The 16,016-nt window shown below is 35.5% G+C and overlaps 5 protein-coding genes and 1 long non-coding RNA gene across 7 annotated transcripts in view; 3 read left to right on the top strand and 3 right to left on the bottom strand.

Moving 5' to 3' along the window:
- Window positions 1-2,471, top strand: part of LOC104762339 — a 6,788-nt gene extending 4,317 nt beyond the window's left edge. Inside the window, exons 3-6 of the mRNA XM_010485606.2 lie at window positions 13-487; window positions 716-905; window positions 1,303-1,504; window positions 1,877-2,471. Of these exons, the coding sequence (XP_010483908.1) occupies window positions 13-487; window positions 716-905; window positions 1,303-1,504; window positions 1,877-1,998 (989 nt within the window). The 3' untranslated portion in view covers window positions 1,999-2,471. The remainder of the gene's footprint in view (window positions 1-12; window positions 488-715; window positions 906-1,302; window positions 1,505-1,876) is intronic.
- LOC104762340 lies at window positions 2,028-3,320 on the bottom strand. The gene is made up of 2 exons (XR_763463.2): window positions 3,149-3,320; window positions 2,028-2,428 (listed from the first exon to the last, which is right to left on the bottom strand). It is a non-coding gene; the product is annotated as an uncharacterized LOC104762340 (long non-coding RNA).
- LOC104762338 lies at window positions 5,952-7,207 on the top strand. The gene is made up of 2 exons (XM_010485605.2): window positions 5,952-6,153; window positions 6,283-7,207. Exons 1-2 carry the CDS (start codon window positions 6,097-6,099, stop codon window positions 6,934-6,936), a joined length of 711 nt encoding a protein of 236 aa, XP_010483907.1. The 5' UTR covers window positions 5,952-6,096; the 3' UTR covers window positions 6,937-7,207.
- LOC104762337 (chloride conductance regulatory protein ICln) lies at window positions 8,303-9,878 on the top strand. Its single transcript, XM_010485604.2, has 7 exons — window positions 8,303-8,546; window positions 8,648-8,771; window positions 8,965-9,076; window positions 9,168-9,227; window positions 9,331-9,396; window positions 9,489-9,580; window positions 9,666-9,878. Exons 1-7 carry the CDS (start codon window positions 8,380-8,382, stop codon window positions 9,738-9,740), a joined length of 696 nt encoding a protein of 231 aa, XP_010483906.1. The 5' UTR covers window positions 8,303-8,379; the 3' UTR covers window positions 9,741-9,878.
- LOC104762336 (40S ribosomal protein S20-2) lies at window positions 9,958-11,240 on the bottom strand. 2 transcript variants are annotated; one of them, XM_010485601.2, is made up of 4 exons: window positions 11,135-11,240; window positions 10,909-11,039; window positions 10,538-10,651; window positions 9,958-10,306 (listed from the first exon to the last, which is right to left on the bottom strand). In XM_010485601.2, exons 2-4 carry the CDS (start codon window positions 11,018-11,020, stop codon window positions 10,164-10,166), a joined length of 369 nt encoding a protein of 122 aa, XP_010483903.1. In that variant the 5' UTR covers window positions 11,021-11,039; window positions 11,135-11,240; the 3' UTR covers window positions 9,958-10,163. The 2 variants fall into 2 exon arrangements, with proteins under 2 accessions (XP_010483903.1, XP_010483905.1); XM_010485603.2 differs by having other exon boundaries at window positions 10,909-11,036; window positions 11,135-11,221.
- Window positions 11,789-14,107, bottom strand: LOC104762335 (BAG family molecular chaperone regulator 7-like). The gene is made up of 3 exons (XM_010485600.2): window positions 13,092-14,107; window positions 12,502-12,792; window positions 11,789-12,299 (listed from the first exon to the last, which is right to left on the bottom strand). Exons 1-3 carry the CDS (start codon window positions 13,974-13,976, stop codon window positions 12,093-12,095), a joined length of 1,383 nt encoding a protein of 460 aa, XP_010483902.1. The 5' UTR covers window positions 13,977-14,107; the 3' UTR covers window positions 11,789-12,092.

The raw sequence follows: 16,016 nt of genomic DNA, 5'->3' as shown, positions 1-16,016 counted from the left end.
AGCATTTTGATGGTGTCTCAGTTGGTCGTCAGAAGAACAACAACGCGGCGAATCCTTCTTCTGATAGCACGGCTTCTGATTCGGGAGATGTAATGAGCAAGTTAGGTCCAAAGGAAGTAGCTTTGGTTAATGAAATGAATGAGTATGATGATATGATTAAAGAGATTGATCAAGATAATAAGCAAGGCAGGGCTTTTGTTGATGGGATTAAACAGAGAATGATGGAGATCAGTGTGTTGTTGAAGCAAGTGAAAGAGCCTGGAGCTAGAGGGTCGTATCTTAAAGACTCTGAGAAGACTGAGATGTATAGATTGCACAAAGAGAATCCTGAGGTGTATACCGTTGAGAGGCTTGCTAAGGATTATAGGATTATGAGGCAGCGTGTTCACGCCATTCTTTTTCTTAAAGAAGATGAAGAAGAAGAGGAGAAGAAGCTTGGTCGTCCTTTGGATGATTCTGTTGAGCGTTTGCTTGATGAGTATCCTGAGTAAGTTACTTCACATGGAAACTATTTTTTCTGTTCATAATTTGGTATAATGCTACTTCAGTTTTACATGAATTGAAATGTGCTCACTTTATTTTGTCTTCTCTATGGCCAAATAATTTTTCTGTTTTGCCGTTTTCTCCATATATTTGATTATTGTTATTGTAGTTTGTGTTGCCAGTAGCATTGTTAGTGAAATATCATGACGCAAACCCTTTGTAACTCATGCAGATTCTTCATTTCACATGACCGGGAATTTCATGTGGCCTCGCTTAATTACAAGCCCGACTTCAAGGTCATGCCAGAAGGATGGGATGGTACAATCAAAGATATGGATGAAGTCCATTATGAGATCTCGAAGAAAGAGGATGACATGCTTTACGAAGAATTTGTCCGAAGGTTTGAGTTCAACAAAATGAAAGTAAGTTCCTTCTTTTGCCCACTTGAGTATGCATTGACTTAGTAAACCAATACTACATTTGGTCTATTGACCTGTTTGCAATTTAGAGTGAAAGCTTAAGACTAGATGCAAGTTTGGAACCCTCTACTCTAAATTGGGTAGTTTGTGAGATTAGCATTGAAAGGCAGAGCTAAACTTTCTCGGGAAACTGCGTTAGGGAGATTGAAAGTAATAATGATAATGCTGCTTGTTTGTGGATTGATTACGAGATTATTGGTTTGATAGATCCACACCATCTGTTTGATATGTATTATCAGCTATCCTGCCTAAGTTTTTATTGAGTTGTTAGATGTTCTTTAGTTATTTCTCCTTGGTGATAACAAAACGTACACATATTTCGTTTTTGTCTCTAAACCAGTGGAGAGGAGAAGTGAAGTGCCACAAGTACAGTAGGAGGCGTTCATCAGAAGGATGGAACATCACAGTTGAGAAATTGGGTGCTAAGGGGAAGCGTGGATCCGGAGGTGGCTGGAAGTTTATGAGTCTTCCAGATGGATCAAGCCGACCCCTCAACGAAGTGGAGAAGATTTATGTTAAACGCGAAACACCTCTTCGTCGCCGTAAGATCCTCCCTTGATTTTACTAGAACCAGACTCCATCGATTGTTATATCAGGATGGGAGTGTTATGTCTCCTGTGTGTTTTTGTTTGATTTTGCTTTGCGGTAGCTTTTGTTTTCCGTTTAGCTCTCTCTAACTTTATCAGTGAGGTTCAAATAATCTTAAGACCCATTCTTGTTTTTAATAGAATAATTGTAATTCTCTATTAGTACCAAAACAATGTCTAAGAAGGTTCCTTGATCGTTTGAAAATAATTAAAAAGATGGGTATAGAGAAGCTTTGCCTATTTGTTGTGAATTTCTATTAAAAGTTGTGTGTGGTACCGTTTAAAGCAAAGCTAAATAAAAAGTATGGTTGGTTTATTTTTGTCTAGGGAGCATGGTATCGCGGGTGAATATGCGTTTCTCGCCCCGGAACCAGAAGCGGAGCGCTATACATAAGAATTGGCGGAAGGAGAGGCGCGTCTACTGTATAGAGCACAACATTCCAACGTGATTCCCAATATGAGACGTTTGGAAGCGTGGTGAAAAGCATACGACTCTGATTTGGAGACGTTGTGCTATATTTTTCAAAAGACGATAATACAAGTCAACTACCATTGAGCATCCACATTAGTTTTACTTTGATGATGTCTTTAAGTTTTAATTAATATTATTTTAAATCTCAAGACCCTCACTAACTTGTTATTAATTTTTCTCCTCCCACTAGTGGATCCTTAACCATGGTTGTCTTGCCTCTTCTTCCTGCTCTTGATCCCAGAAAGGATTAAAATAGTAATATTCTGGTGAGAGTGACTCAGCTAATGATCATCTTATTGAAGAATTCAGCTTGCTCAGGAAAGAATTCCAAAAGGTCGTCTTTGGTTATAACCCATACAAAATCTTCGCAGTTGCTTATGTTGTATTTTGATGATGCTGCTACTACACTGCATTTGAAACAAGAAAAATATAAGGAAAAAAAAAAAAAAACCCATTAAGTTTTAATATATAGATGAGAACAACTAATTTCCTATCATTTTTCTTGTCAGCCACTGTAATTCTATGATCAGCTACATAGAAAACTCACATAACCGTTCCAATTGAAACTGAGCAAGAAAATAGTCACAGAACCTTCATTATACTACATATACGAGCATAGAATAGTTCTAAACTTTCACTACAGTCAAGGTAGTGCTGCTTATAAGCACATGTTACTCACAGAGCTATAAAAGAAAAAACGCCTATCTTACAATTCCTTGCTATATTCATAACAAAGATGACCCAAAGTTAAAATGAACAAGAAGCCGTTGAGCAGATAAATAAGCTTGAAGTTGGAGACATCCTGATGATCTAAAAAAAAGATTGACAGAAAGCAAGAAAGACTCAGATTCTTCGTACTCTACATACTAAAAATGATCACAAACTTAGATCACCATTTACAAAAAAAAATAACAACTGAGATTTTTCTTGATTCATTGAATTCAAATATGCAAATGTGAGGGCCTAGTCTATCCAATATCAGTTCCTAATAACACTAAATTGATCCAAAACAAGCTAATACAAAACGATCAAACCAACCCTTTTGTGAACATAAGCTTGGATCAGATCAGATCATACTAGCTCAGATAGGTGTTTTAAGATCAAACTGATAAAAAAGGAAATGGAACCTTAACAGTAAAATATCAACTTCAATTCTCAACAAACACCAGAGATCAACAAAACCTATATCCATTCTAAATCTGAGGAACAACAAGAAGAGCTACATCCATATAATAGAGAAGGAAGCTTGTCGGCCCAGAAATTAGGGTAACTTTCTCTGTTCATTTATTATATTTAATTATAAGACTCTCACCAAAGTTGTCTGACGGGCTTACAATTATAAAGTTGGGGTTATAATTTGTTTTGTGGCCCAACTTACCTTAGTTGCTATAATAAGCATTTTATTTTTTTGGTATTTTCTATTATTTAAATTTTTTACATTCAAAGAAACAAATAAATAAAAGGAAAAAATATGCGACAAAAAAGAAAGGAAAAAATTAATACATATGATATTATTTATATATAAAAAAAAACACTATATTAAAAGCTGATGTCTCCTGGAATGGTCGAAGCAGAATCTGTAGCCACTCACTGTTCTTTGTATCGTTGTCTCCTCCTCAACATTATCCCAATCCCACGTTCGCTTTATTTTTTATATTTTAATTTGGATTTTTATTATTTCGTCGACCATAAATCATTGAATACATCCATTTTTATCGCGATTTTTTAATTCGTTACCAATATATCTTTTAAGACTTTTCTGAAATATGTCGCGACGATAAAGACTATTGAGAGTCTAGCTACGTCTTATAATGTTTGTGTAGTGCATGCATCAAACTCTCATGATACGTATATGCATTTTAAAGTTTTATGCTATTTATGATATTTTACGATCTTAATATTTCCAAGGCATTTTGAACGTCAGACCAAGACAAATTGCTTTACACGTTCGAGATATTACATGATCACCAATTCACCATCATTTCTTTTACGAAATTTGAAAAAAAAAAAAGAAAAAGTCGAAGACCTATCCGTTTTGGATCCTATTAGACTTTAGCAAGTTCGTGGATTTTCCTATTTTATTTTTTTAAAAAAAAACATTTGATACAATTTTCTTATTCTTAGAATCTGTAAAAAATTGATACATTGATATATATCTCTTTGTATTTTTATTCATGATCTACAATTTTAAATGAACCAATAGAAACTGTTTGGAGTTGCACCTTAACTGGACCACAATATCTCATACTAAATTAAAACTTAACCATATCAAAATCTTTTCGGACCGTTGGACCAGTCCCGTCTGGCCAAATTAACCTTCAATATCCCCTCCCCTTATCTTGATAGGGTTTTAAAAACAATAATAGTGACAGATGCATGAAACTAGTTCAAGTGGAAAAAACATCGTGCACTGATATATCTTCATCAATTGGAAGAACATGTCTCAATAAACCCAAAACAAATTCAAAACATTTTTTTTCTGAATCATATCTATCAGCATGGGACACTGTGGCTCTTTGTGCCTTTGGATTCAACGCATCCTTCACAATTTTTTCTTTTGGTAACTGCATCTACTTTAATTAATCATAGAATTTGATTCCTGGTTTCTTTAAAAAAATGAATTAATTCACATAAAACAAATAACAAGATATATGAATTAGTCGGACAGTTCACCAAAACACATCTATTTCAGAATCAGATCCTATATAAATGAAGATATATAGCGATTTAAAGTATATGATATTATAGAATGGATATGTTTCAACATACGCTTAACATTATAAATTTTTGAGTCTTGGTTAGCACAATGATTAATGCACAATTAGTTTAAGTGTATATGAAGCTTCATGGAAACCCGTACGAGATAGGACGGTCACTAGATTGTACAATCAAAGACCGTAATGTATATACTATCCATTCTGATGATTCATCTAAACCGTACGTTTATAACTAATTAATTTTGTGAAATCGAGAATCTAATCTTGTAAGAAAAACTGTAAGCTTGTTGTCAGAGCAAACATGGACCCATGTTCTCTATGTCCCTAAGATGTGTATCAATCTCAATTCACTTCTTCGTTGCACCATTTTATATTAACTTATATTTTCTATTTTTAATCTCATTGAGATCTCCATTGCCCCTGCTGCACTTGACATTACAGCTCATTTTTCCCTTATAATGCAATATTTAATTATTTTTCTTTATTATTAGTTTAAACTAATTAATCATAATAGGGTATTTCATATATGTAGTTGAAACTCTGACTATTATCTATAGGTATCAATATAAGTTATATATAAGCTTTAATTTTTTTTGTCCTAACTCCTAAGTAGTAAGTATGCATGTATACATGTTCCAACATCCAGATTATATATTGACTAACTTTGAAGCGTGATTGTTTTTACATTGTATTTATGTTTGTATATAAAAGTCACCATTTTTTACAAGTAAACACGTACGTGTTTATATATACTATTTACCTACCTAGAAGAACACTCATCGCCATACACTAATGCATGTTTGAAACATATTTGACAACAAACATTTCGAAATCATTAAAAATATTATTACCTTGTTAAGCTACACGTATGTTTTGCCAACATAAATATATTTTTAGTTGTGAATTTGTGATTAAGAATTGGGATGCACATTTCCAAAGTGGACATTAATTATTAAATGCCACTAAGAAGAACCCTTGAACATAGTCTAATTCAATTTAAAGTTCATAAGGAAAAGGAACATTAACAGTGACAATAGCTAAGGTCTCTCGACAATGAGACAACCCGCTTTTAAAATATATACCAAATTGTATTAACGTATGTTGAATACTATTACAACTTGACCACTATTTATTAAATTTCTCCGTCGTCTCTTTAAATCAATAAGAAACTATTCATTGATACTGGACCAGCCTGTTTGAATCTTGTCCCATCCACAAATCTCCCAATATATAAATAAAGAACCTTCACCCCTAAAACCAAAACCATCATTAACAACTTCAAAACTTTCTAAGCAAGAGAGTACTGAGAGAAATCCTATATTCCTTCTATAAGTCCCTCAAATTATTTTAAAAGAAAAATGGCTTTTTGGTCTGCTGAGAATGCTACTAAAGCCTATCTTAGTACATTGAAAACGGTAAGAGTTTATTTCTTTTTATATGTTCGTAAAAATTACATGTCTCAATGTCTTAACCAAATTTAATGACAATCTAGTTTTTTTTCTTGATAATGTCACATTTTGACATATCTCTATCTGAATTTTCAGGATCAAAGGACAAAAGAACCGAATGTTGCCGAATTCATATCAGCTCTAGCTGCCGGAAATAGTGCTAGAAAGATAGCCGTGGCTTGCGCCGGAGCAGCAAATGCCGACATACTCGTTGCCCTAATCGCAGCAGCTAACCAAACACGCGGTCAAGTTGTTTGCGTTTTACGTGGCATCGAAGAGCTAATCATATCCAAGAAAATGTTGGAACCATCAGAGATTCATCAGATACAATTCGTAGTCGGAGAGTCTAACGACGACACTTTAATCAATGATCATTTTGGAGAAGCCGATTTCGTCCTCGTCGATTGTAACCTAGAGAACCACCAAGAGATCGTTACAAAGATCCTTAATCACCATGAAGAAAACGCAAGAACCGGCGGTGGTAGTGGTGTGGCGGTTGTGGTTGGTTATAACGCGTTTTCGAGAGGCTCATGGAGGTTTAGCGATGGGAGGAAGACGCAGTTTTTGCCTATAGGAGAAGGGTTGCTTGTGACGAGGGTCAACGACAATCAGAAGATGGTGATGATGAACGATCATCATCGTGACCATGCGAGGAAGAGTCGGTGGGTAGTGAAGGTTGATAAGTGCACTGGAGAGGAACATGTGTTTAGGGTTAGGGTTCCACGAGGAGAAGCCATTATAGAAGCTTAAATTCAAACGATCAAAACTTATATATATAATATATATATAATATATATATATATATATATTGCTGAATACTTTAGAGCAAAGATCACCTCTGTGATGGTTCAGACGAGTGAAAGTAGTAAGAAGATTAGTTATCATGTATAAGTAATTAAGAAAGTTTTGATTGGTATTAATTGGAGTGTTTTATGTGGTGAGAAAAGTGATTTCTTCAAGTGAATGACTTTTTTTGTTTGTAACTTGTAAGTGTAAATATGAAATGTTGTTTTGTTTTAAATTTATTTCTGATTTTGGATCTTTTTTTTTTTGTTCTTTCTTGGGCATATGTGCACGCATTGTTATTCTTCAGATTCTGGATGTTTAGCAAATAAACTATTCAAAGATGCACATGCATGCTTACGAAGATGGCATCTGAAACTAATTATAATATGAAACGGAGAATATTAATTGATTAAAGTAAGCGTATGTATTTAGCTGTCTTGTACAATATTGTCAAAATAGATGTAGACGCATATATATTATTGAGGCGTAGTCTAATTTTCTTTGTTAACATTATTAAAAAAAAACCAACAACCATGCCAAAACTTTTTTTTGTTTTTTATCGTATTTATTTTTCTTATAGTTAATTTCATCAATACAAACTTTAAAAATAAAATAACATTCGCAAATACAATTTGAGTGTCGGATTGGAATCGAAAATTTAGATATATGACCTACTAATTAAGTCCATCAGTTTTTAAAGCTAAAAAAAAAAAAAATCACTTGTACACATGACGACATCCAAATTAATTATCATCAGTCTACATTTGATAAGTCATGGAATTCAACTAGGCTTGTACACAAAGCTAATTAGAGGCACGAATTGTTTTTATATTTGTATCAATCGACATCTACGTTATGAATTATGTTAGAGTTAGTACTTAGTACATAACAATTTGAAGAGAAGAGTCGTTGTTGACAATGATCCGTTCATTAACGTATGCATTGTCACGATCTGCATATGACCCATTACCTTCCCCTATATATACTATATCCCCCATGACCACCCCCATCTCTTCCTTATCCATCATCCCCACACCTCATTACTCTCTAAAATGACATATTTTCACTATACATAGTTGCATACAAAAATACACAAAAAAAATATTTCATTAACCAATCAGACATCAAAACGACCTTTAGTGAAAAGAAAAACGAACAATATGTGAGATTTACTTTTTCAAAAAACATTTATTTTTGTGAAATTGGACCACTCAAAAAAAACCTTAGTGTTAGGACTTAATCTGTAACCCATTTACTAATGGGCCTTTATACCGATTCCCATTTTTTTAAAAGCCCATTAATGATCTTCTTCATCATCACACTCACTAAACAGAGAACAAAATTGATTCTCCTCTAAAAGAAAAACCCTGACGAAGTAAACAACTGTTTTCTTCGTGATCGGAAAACATGGTGGCTGGTCTAAGAGAGTTCGCACTTAGGTCCAGAGATGGCTCCGGAAAGCCGGTACTTGACGAATCTAACGGCGAGGAACTTATGCACGTTCAGCCTTCCGTCGCCGTCGCTCTCGGAAACCGTCCCGTTGAGTCTCCCGGTACTCTCTACATCACTTCCAGGTGAATAATTTATTTACTCAAAAATCTCTACTCCCTTCTCGATCGGAGATATATAAGTGCTTGGTAGCTTAATTTGGAAATTTATTATTTTTGGTTTGCAGGAAATTAATTTGGCTGAGCGATGTAGACATGGCTAAAGGTTATGCTGTTGATTTCTTATCGATATCGCTTCACGCTGTTTCTAGAGATCCTGAGGCTTACTCATCTCCTTGTATATATGCTCAGGTATTGATTTTAGACTTGCTAGCTAAATAAGGGGAACTATGTTGTTCTTATTCATTGTGATTAGTTCTTAGGGGAAAAAACAAAAGGAGCTTTCGATGATTTTTAGTGCTTGTGTGATATGTTGTGAGTGCTTCTTGTTGGAATTTGAGAAGAATTGTTAAATGGATCTAAGTTTATGGTTTTATTATTGAAGATTGAAGTTGAAGAAGATGAGGATGATGATGACTCTGATACAGAATCCACTGAGGTTTTGGACTTATCAAAGATCAGAGAGATGAGGCTTGTTCCTTCTGACTCTACCCAGTGTGAGTTTATTTTGTTTAGAGCTATTTGAATCACTATATAACAGTCTTGGATGTTAAGCTGATATATCCTTTTGTCTTTGTGTGTTGAAAGTGGAGACGATGTTTGATGTATTCTGCGAGTGTGCCGAGCTGAATCCTGAACCTGTTGAAGGTAAACAACACAAGAATACAGCTTTACTAACTATCATTTATAATGCAATTTTTTTTTTGGGTTACGTAGCCATTTACTGTATTGTTTCATTATATTTTTTCAGAAGAAGAAGAAGAAGAAGTGCATAATTGGGTGTTCAGTGCTGATCAGATGGATGTTCGTGGAGGAGGTAATGATTTCATAAAACGAGATTGAATTTAAGAGTGTGTTAATGTATACATCTTTCAATGGTATGAAAGAAAATGTGATGTTTATCTGCAGATGAAGATGCAGAATGGCAAATATCTCAGAGTCCGACAAGTGTAATTGGTCATTCCAATGGAGATGAAGGTCTTGCTCAGCCTATGCTTGAGGTAATAAAAAAAAAAACAATTCTTCCTTTTATTTGTTTATAAAAAGATTAGCTGGTTTCATTGACTTTTTGCATTCACCCTGCAGCTCCAAATCAATGATCAGAGGTTTGAGGATGCTGAAGAGATGATTCATGAAAGTGAGACAAAGGATCATCACTAGACTGTTGACAAATGTACTCTGAAAACATATTGTGTCTTATTTTAACTATATTTTAGCAATGAATGAGTTGTATTTTGTTAAACGATAAAATTGTTATGTTCTACTACTTTTCAAAAACTAGCGCTTCTGTAATTCTAATCTTCCTCGTAAGACAATAGATCAAGTAAAAGTTGGCAACCTAATGAAGTCTTCATAAAATCAGAAAGGTCGAAAGATCTTAAATTGAGAGTAGACAAGGTAATTATAATATCAATCTTCAAAATCTATTCAATTGAAAACAAGAACTTAGGTTTCACTACAACAAAACATTCCTTTATCCAACTCAACAGGAGAGACGCATGTGTAGTTACGAACCGAGGAAAGAAGGGTGTTTCTTAAAGAGAATTCCAAAAGAGAAAGCAAAAAACAAGAAGTAGGGTTGATCTACGAGTCGGCGATGGTGACCTCAACCTCAACACCAGGTTCAATAGTGATGGAAGTGATCTGCTTGACAACATCAGGAGAGCTGAAGAGATCAATCACACGCTTGTGAACCCTAAGCTCAAATCTATCCCATGTATTGGTTCCTGTTACACAACAACTGATAGTTAAAAGGTGTCTCAGCCAATGTGAAGAGACACTTGTAGTGACAGAGTAGAGTACAATATTGAGCACAATCACATGTTCTAAGACTAAATCCTTAGTTTAATCAAGCAAATGATGAACTAAGGGATGGTTCCGAAAACAAGAAATCCAAAACTCAAGCTCTTCTAGTGATTCTCAAGACATAAAAGATGAGGTGAGCATAATTATTATACCTTCACCACAAGGAGCTTTTCGGGTAGTGATTTTAAGAACCTTGGTGGGCATTCTCACTGGTCCCTTAACTCTCAGTCTCTTGTCCTTAGCTCCACGAACCAAATCAGTGCACACTACATATCATTTGCAGCAACATAACATAAAACAATGATTCAGTATCTGATCCAAAATCATCAAAATTCAAAAATTCCAACTTTCAATCGATTCAAATCATCACTGAAGCAAATCAAAGACCTATTTTGGAATGGTTCCAATACACTGAATCTTACATCTTCTATATGCTACCCTCAAAATGATATATGGTTTCTGAGAGAGCTCAAAACTGAATTGCTAAAATCGAAATGATTTAGACTACTGAGATCAAAGATACCTTTTTCCAAGTTCTTAACATTCTTGGAGGAGAGTGTGATCCTGATCTTGTGAATTTGCTCAAGTGGTTCTTCCAAACCAGCCTTAGTTGGCTTCATTGCTTGGTAAGCCATATTTTCAGCTCAGCTTCTTCTGTACAATCACAGACATACGAAACCGATGGATCACATTAACCGAGATACTCAGGTAAACATGTAAAAATTCAAATTTGGAGTAAGTGAAGAAACCTAAGGAGACGAACGAAGCTCGACGGCGTATTGCTGCTTTTTTTGCTGCAAGGAAGGAAGGACCCGAAAGTTTAACCTAAGAGACGTTTTATGGCATATGAAAAAAAAAAACCCTAATTTTTATGGACTTATTGGGCCCAATCTATATACGGCCCAATAACTAATACAGAACAGAGTTAGTTGTCATGTCGATGCCAGATTTGGAGGATCTGTTACTTTGAGACTTGACAATATTGCAAAATGTGAAGGTATTGTTCGGAAGCTAGATGATAAACGTCATGAGCTACCAATGGGAGGCTTCAGAGAGGCTCACAAGTAATAAATGTAGAAGAGCACTCTCACATACATAATCTATGAAGAGAGACTAGAGAGTTTTTGTGAAAGTGAGAGACAACGGGTTACTTTTTTGTTCACTTATGTAAGCTAAAACAGAGTTGTCACAATATAGTCTTTTGGCATCAGAAAGGTTAGATATCAAAACCAAAACGAAAAGAACTAAAACCTTTTTGGAGGTTCTTCACATTCTTGGAGGAGATTGTAATCATGATCTTGTGACTCTGCACAAATGGCTCTTCCAAACCAGCCATTTGTGGGCTTCATTGCTTGGCAAGCCATTTTTTTTTTCTTGTTATAGTATCTAGTAAACAGTAGACATAAGCAAAACCAACACATAAGCAAATTGACAAAACAGAGTACCAGTTTGGGAACACAAAAGGATTACATAACCTGATAAACACAAACACACTAAGAAGACACAATAGACAAGATTTGAGAGATGACAGTGTCATCATGACACTGATAAGAGACACTACTCTCTTATTCCAGCCACTCTCATTATTATTTTTGTCTGCATAATTAGAAAACATTCAGAACAGTAAGCAAACTAAAGAGGCTAGTTAAATTATTCCCAGTCACAGACACAACAAAACAGCCCCCAAGTCACAAACACACAGTTCCATCACTCTTCTTCTGTTTCAAGCATCTGGACGATCTGAGTCACTCCGTCTGCGATTTCTTTGCGGATCAAACTGTCTGGCATATCGAATGTCCTTCTTCTCATCGACAATGATTTCCCGCCCTGTGGTTGCGGATCTACCACATCCAACATTGCTTCTAGCTCATCCACCATGGATCTCTTTGCTCCTCGAACCATTACATCAACTCCCTGATACCAAACAAACACAAGTTTTGTTCTTAACACTCAGTGCCTTGAAACCTATTTAGCTTAATCTATTTCTATGTATCATATGATTTGCAAAACCAAAGGCATTTTCTTTACCGTAAGGGCTCACAATTTATCCCATTGGAGAGCTGGAATAGATGTTTTTTAAGAGTGTAATTAACCAGATGGAGACTATGACACATACCTCTATGGCATCAACAGTGAGGAGGAGTACAATGATTTTTTCTGAGAATTTCTGGCGCTCCTCTGCATCACGAGCAATCAAGCGACGGTAGCTGAAGTTGTGGAATGAAGCTCTTAGCTCCTTCAGTTTAGTCTTTGCAATAGCTAGATCACGAAGAGCACGCAATGATTTTGAACGACGAATCAAATAAGCTCTGAAGGCCCTCTGGATCATCGCAGCCGCATAGTCAGGTGGCATTTCCTTGTTCTTCCCCTTCTTAGCCCTAACAGCTCCATTTCTTCTCGAAAACGCCTTTAAAACCACAAACATTAATAGAAACAACGTAGTAAGTACATCAAGCTTCCGTTAAAAATCACATCCTAAGATATGTCTCACTAAGTCTTATGTCTATGTATAAAACTCTTTATAATCACTCTGTTTTGCTGAGCTTATTACCACCACTCAAACTACATAAAGGTTTCTACTTTTGAAACACAAAACTCAACCTCAGTTCAAAAGTCATACCTATCACCATCAAAATAGAACTACTGTTCCAAACCAACTTCATGACAATGACTAAAGCAGAGTAAAAAAAACTATATTCAATTTACCTTCCTGAGGACGATAGCTCCATGTTCTTGCGACTCATCTTCTTCTTCTTCCTCGTCTTCTTCGATGGCTACAACACGAGTTTTCTCCTTCTTCTTGCTCTTCTTCTCCTTCTTCTCCTCATGCTTCTTTTTCTCGCATCCAGTAGAAGCCTTGATGATGTAAGTATGCGAAACCTCTCCATTCTCCCTCTCACTCTTCACCTCCGTCGTCCAATTGTAACTTTTCTTCTTCTTCTTCTTCTTCTCCTTCTCCTTCTCCGCTTCAGCAGCAGCAGCAACGGCTTTGGCTTTCGCCTTAGCCTTCTCCTTCTTCAAAGCAACAAGCTTTAAACTTTCTTCATCCTTCTTCCCTCCTTTAACCTCAGTCGTCCATTTATACTTCCTCTCTCCAGGACCTTTAAACTCAGCTTCCCACTTATACTTGCTCTCCTTCTCCCCATCCATCTCCGCCTCCACCTTGTACTTCCTCCCCGGTGGTCCTTGAATCTCCGCTTCCCATTTATACTTCTTCTCACCACTTCCCTTAATCTCTTTGGTCAATGTATACTTCCTATCACAGTCACGGCTCTTAGGACTAACCAACGTATCAAACTTTGATTCCAGATCAGAAACACGATCACAAAGATACTTGAGAGGATACTCTGGCTCTAGCCTCCGACGAATCACCTTGTACTTGCAAGAAGACGGAGACTTCTCAATCTGAACCAGATCCGTCACTGTCTCGAATAGATCGAGTGGACTAGGGGATGAGAAATGGAGTAGATCCTCAACATCGTCGTCTACGAAGGAAGGAAACCCTAAAAACAATGAGGAAGGTTCAACAATGGTGGTGAGTGGTGAACACGTGTACGGGTCGATGAGATCGAGTCTATGGAACCAACTCATGGTTTTGTTTGTGAACTCAACGAATCAGGTCACGAGTTTTTAAGCTTTGACAGTGTAATAATAAAAAGCTCTTTTGGATTGGTAGTGATGAAGAATGATGGACTTACGAGAATATATGAATGAAGCTTTTTAATTTTTTTCTTTTGACAAATTCATTAAAGGCGAAAAAGAAGAAGACAAACTCTTGCGTATAACGATGAGATTGACAACAACAAAAAAAAGCTAAGAACGGTCAGAAACTGGTGGGCCTTATATGGGTAAATTTGACATTTAACGAAATTCTGGTTTGGTTATTTCCATGCCTTGATTTGATTATTTACTAAGCTTACTATTATTAGGCTAGCAATTGAATGCTAGTGTTATATTTTATTTCATTAATGGCGTGATATTTTGGTTAGGAACATTCTTTATTCGACGTGTAAATTGGTTTTGTTAGGGCTAACCGGTTCGGTTAGATGAATAGATGAGGCGGATATTGAAGATAACCCGGGTGTTTGAGAGAGATTTTTGACCGTGAAACGTGTGAATTATTACGTCGACAAGAGAATCTTTTCGGTGGGATTTACAACCTGGTAAAAGATGGCACGCGGGTCCTCGTTCTTCCCCACGTCAGCCACACCAAACCAATCTTACGTTATTTTTTGAATTCAGTTTCTCACTAGGGGTTCTCACTATGACAACAAAAAGTGCCAAGAGACTCCAAGCAAACAAAAAATACCAATTAATCATATAGAAATCAAAAATCTACTGAAAATAACACAATACTCAATGAACCACAACAACAACAACAAAATGTTTACTCTTATGTTTAAGTTGTATTTGTGCAAGTGAGACTAAAGGGCCACAACATATTTTGTTTACTTTTATGTAAAGCGAAAACAGAGTTGTTTGCATCTAGTATATTAGCATCAAAGAGGATTTTAAACTGAGAGTAGAGAACGTAATTATGGTCTCATCTTGATAGCTGTAAACACATCAGGAGAACTAATGTAAAAACTCAATAAGGCAAAATCTCCTCGACTAAGAAAACACAAGAACTAATTAAGCTACAAAACATGGGTGATGGAAGTGATTTGCTTGACCACATCAGGAGAGCTGATCAGATATCAATCACTCGTTCGTGAACCCTAAGTTCGAATCTGTCCCATGCATTGGTTCCTGTTACACAACATCAATAGTTAAAAAGAGTCTTAGACGACAATGTGAAGAAACACTTGCAGTGACAGATTAGAGAGCAATATTGAGCACAATCACATGTTCTAAGACTACTAAAATACTTATTAGTTTTTAACAAGTAAATGAACTAATGGATGGTTCCGAAACACATTATCCAAAACTTAAGCCCTTCTACTGTTTTGACCTAATCCCAATATAAAAGAGACGTCGAAGAAAAAACCTAAAATGTTATATGGGCTTTATTCAGCCCAATAACTTTAGGGAGCTTCTGTATTATTCTTGGTCTAATTAATTGAAAAACCTATTTATCTTTTTAATAATTGAATTAAAATACAAATTTATTATATGATTATTTAACTCTTAAAATTTATATACAAACGTTCTGTAATTAAAAACCAATTTTTTATTTTCTAGAAGATAACTAAAAATATCTTAAGCACCGTGTTTTTTTTTTAATGAAATTTTCACAAATCACACCAAAAAAATATTTTCTCTTATGAATTGATAAAGTCAATCTCATTTTTCACAGAATAGCCACCCTAAAAAAAGGGACAAAAATATCCTGTAACTAGACAATTATAATTTGGTATCATTATTCAAACGTGTCCTGTTTGGTTAATTAAAAAATAAAAATATAATTGAAAATAATCTTAAGTATTTGGTTCTTCTTCCTTCACATAAAAAACTGGAAACTGAGAGTAATAAATTCCGGTGAAACAAAATTGTGTTTAGCACTCCAGCAAGAAGAAGAAGAAAAAGAGGAAGATAAATATTTTGATTTACTGTGTAGAAGTCCGACGAGTAGAAGAAAAGAAGAATGATTCTGATTTGCTTCATTGGATTTTCCAAACACTTCAAAAACTC

The sequence above is a fragment of the Camelina sativa genome, chromosome 18 (genome assembly GCF_000633955.1).
Source record: "Camelina sativa cultivar DH55 chromosome 18, Cs, whole genome shotgun sequence".
In the NCBI taxonomy this organism is placed as follows: Eukaryota; Viridiplantae; Streptophyta; class Magnoliopsida; order Brassicales; family Brassicaceae; genus Camelina; species Camelina sativa.
Note: the sequence above shows the minus strand (reverse complement) of the source record. Positions and strands in the feature narration are given on the sequence as shown.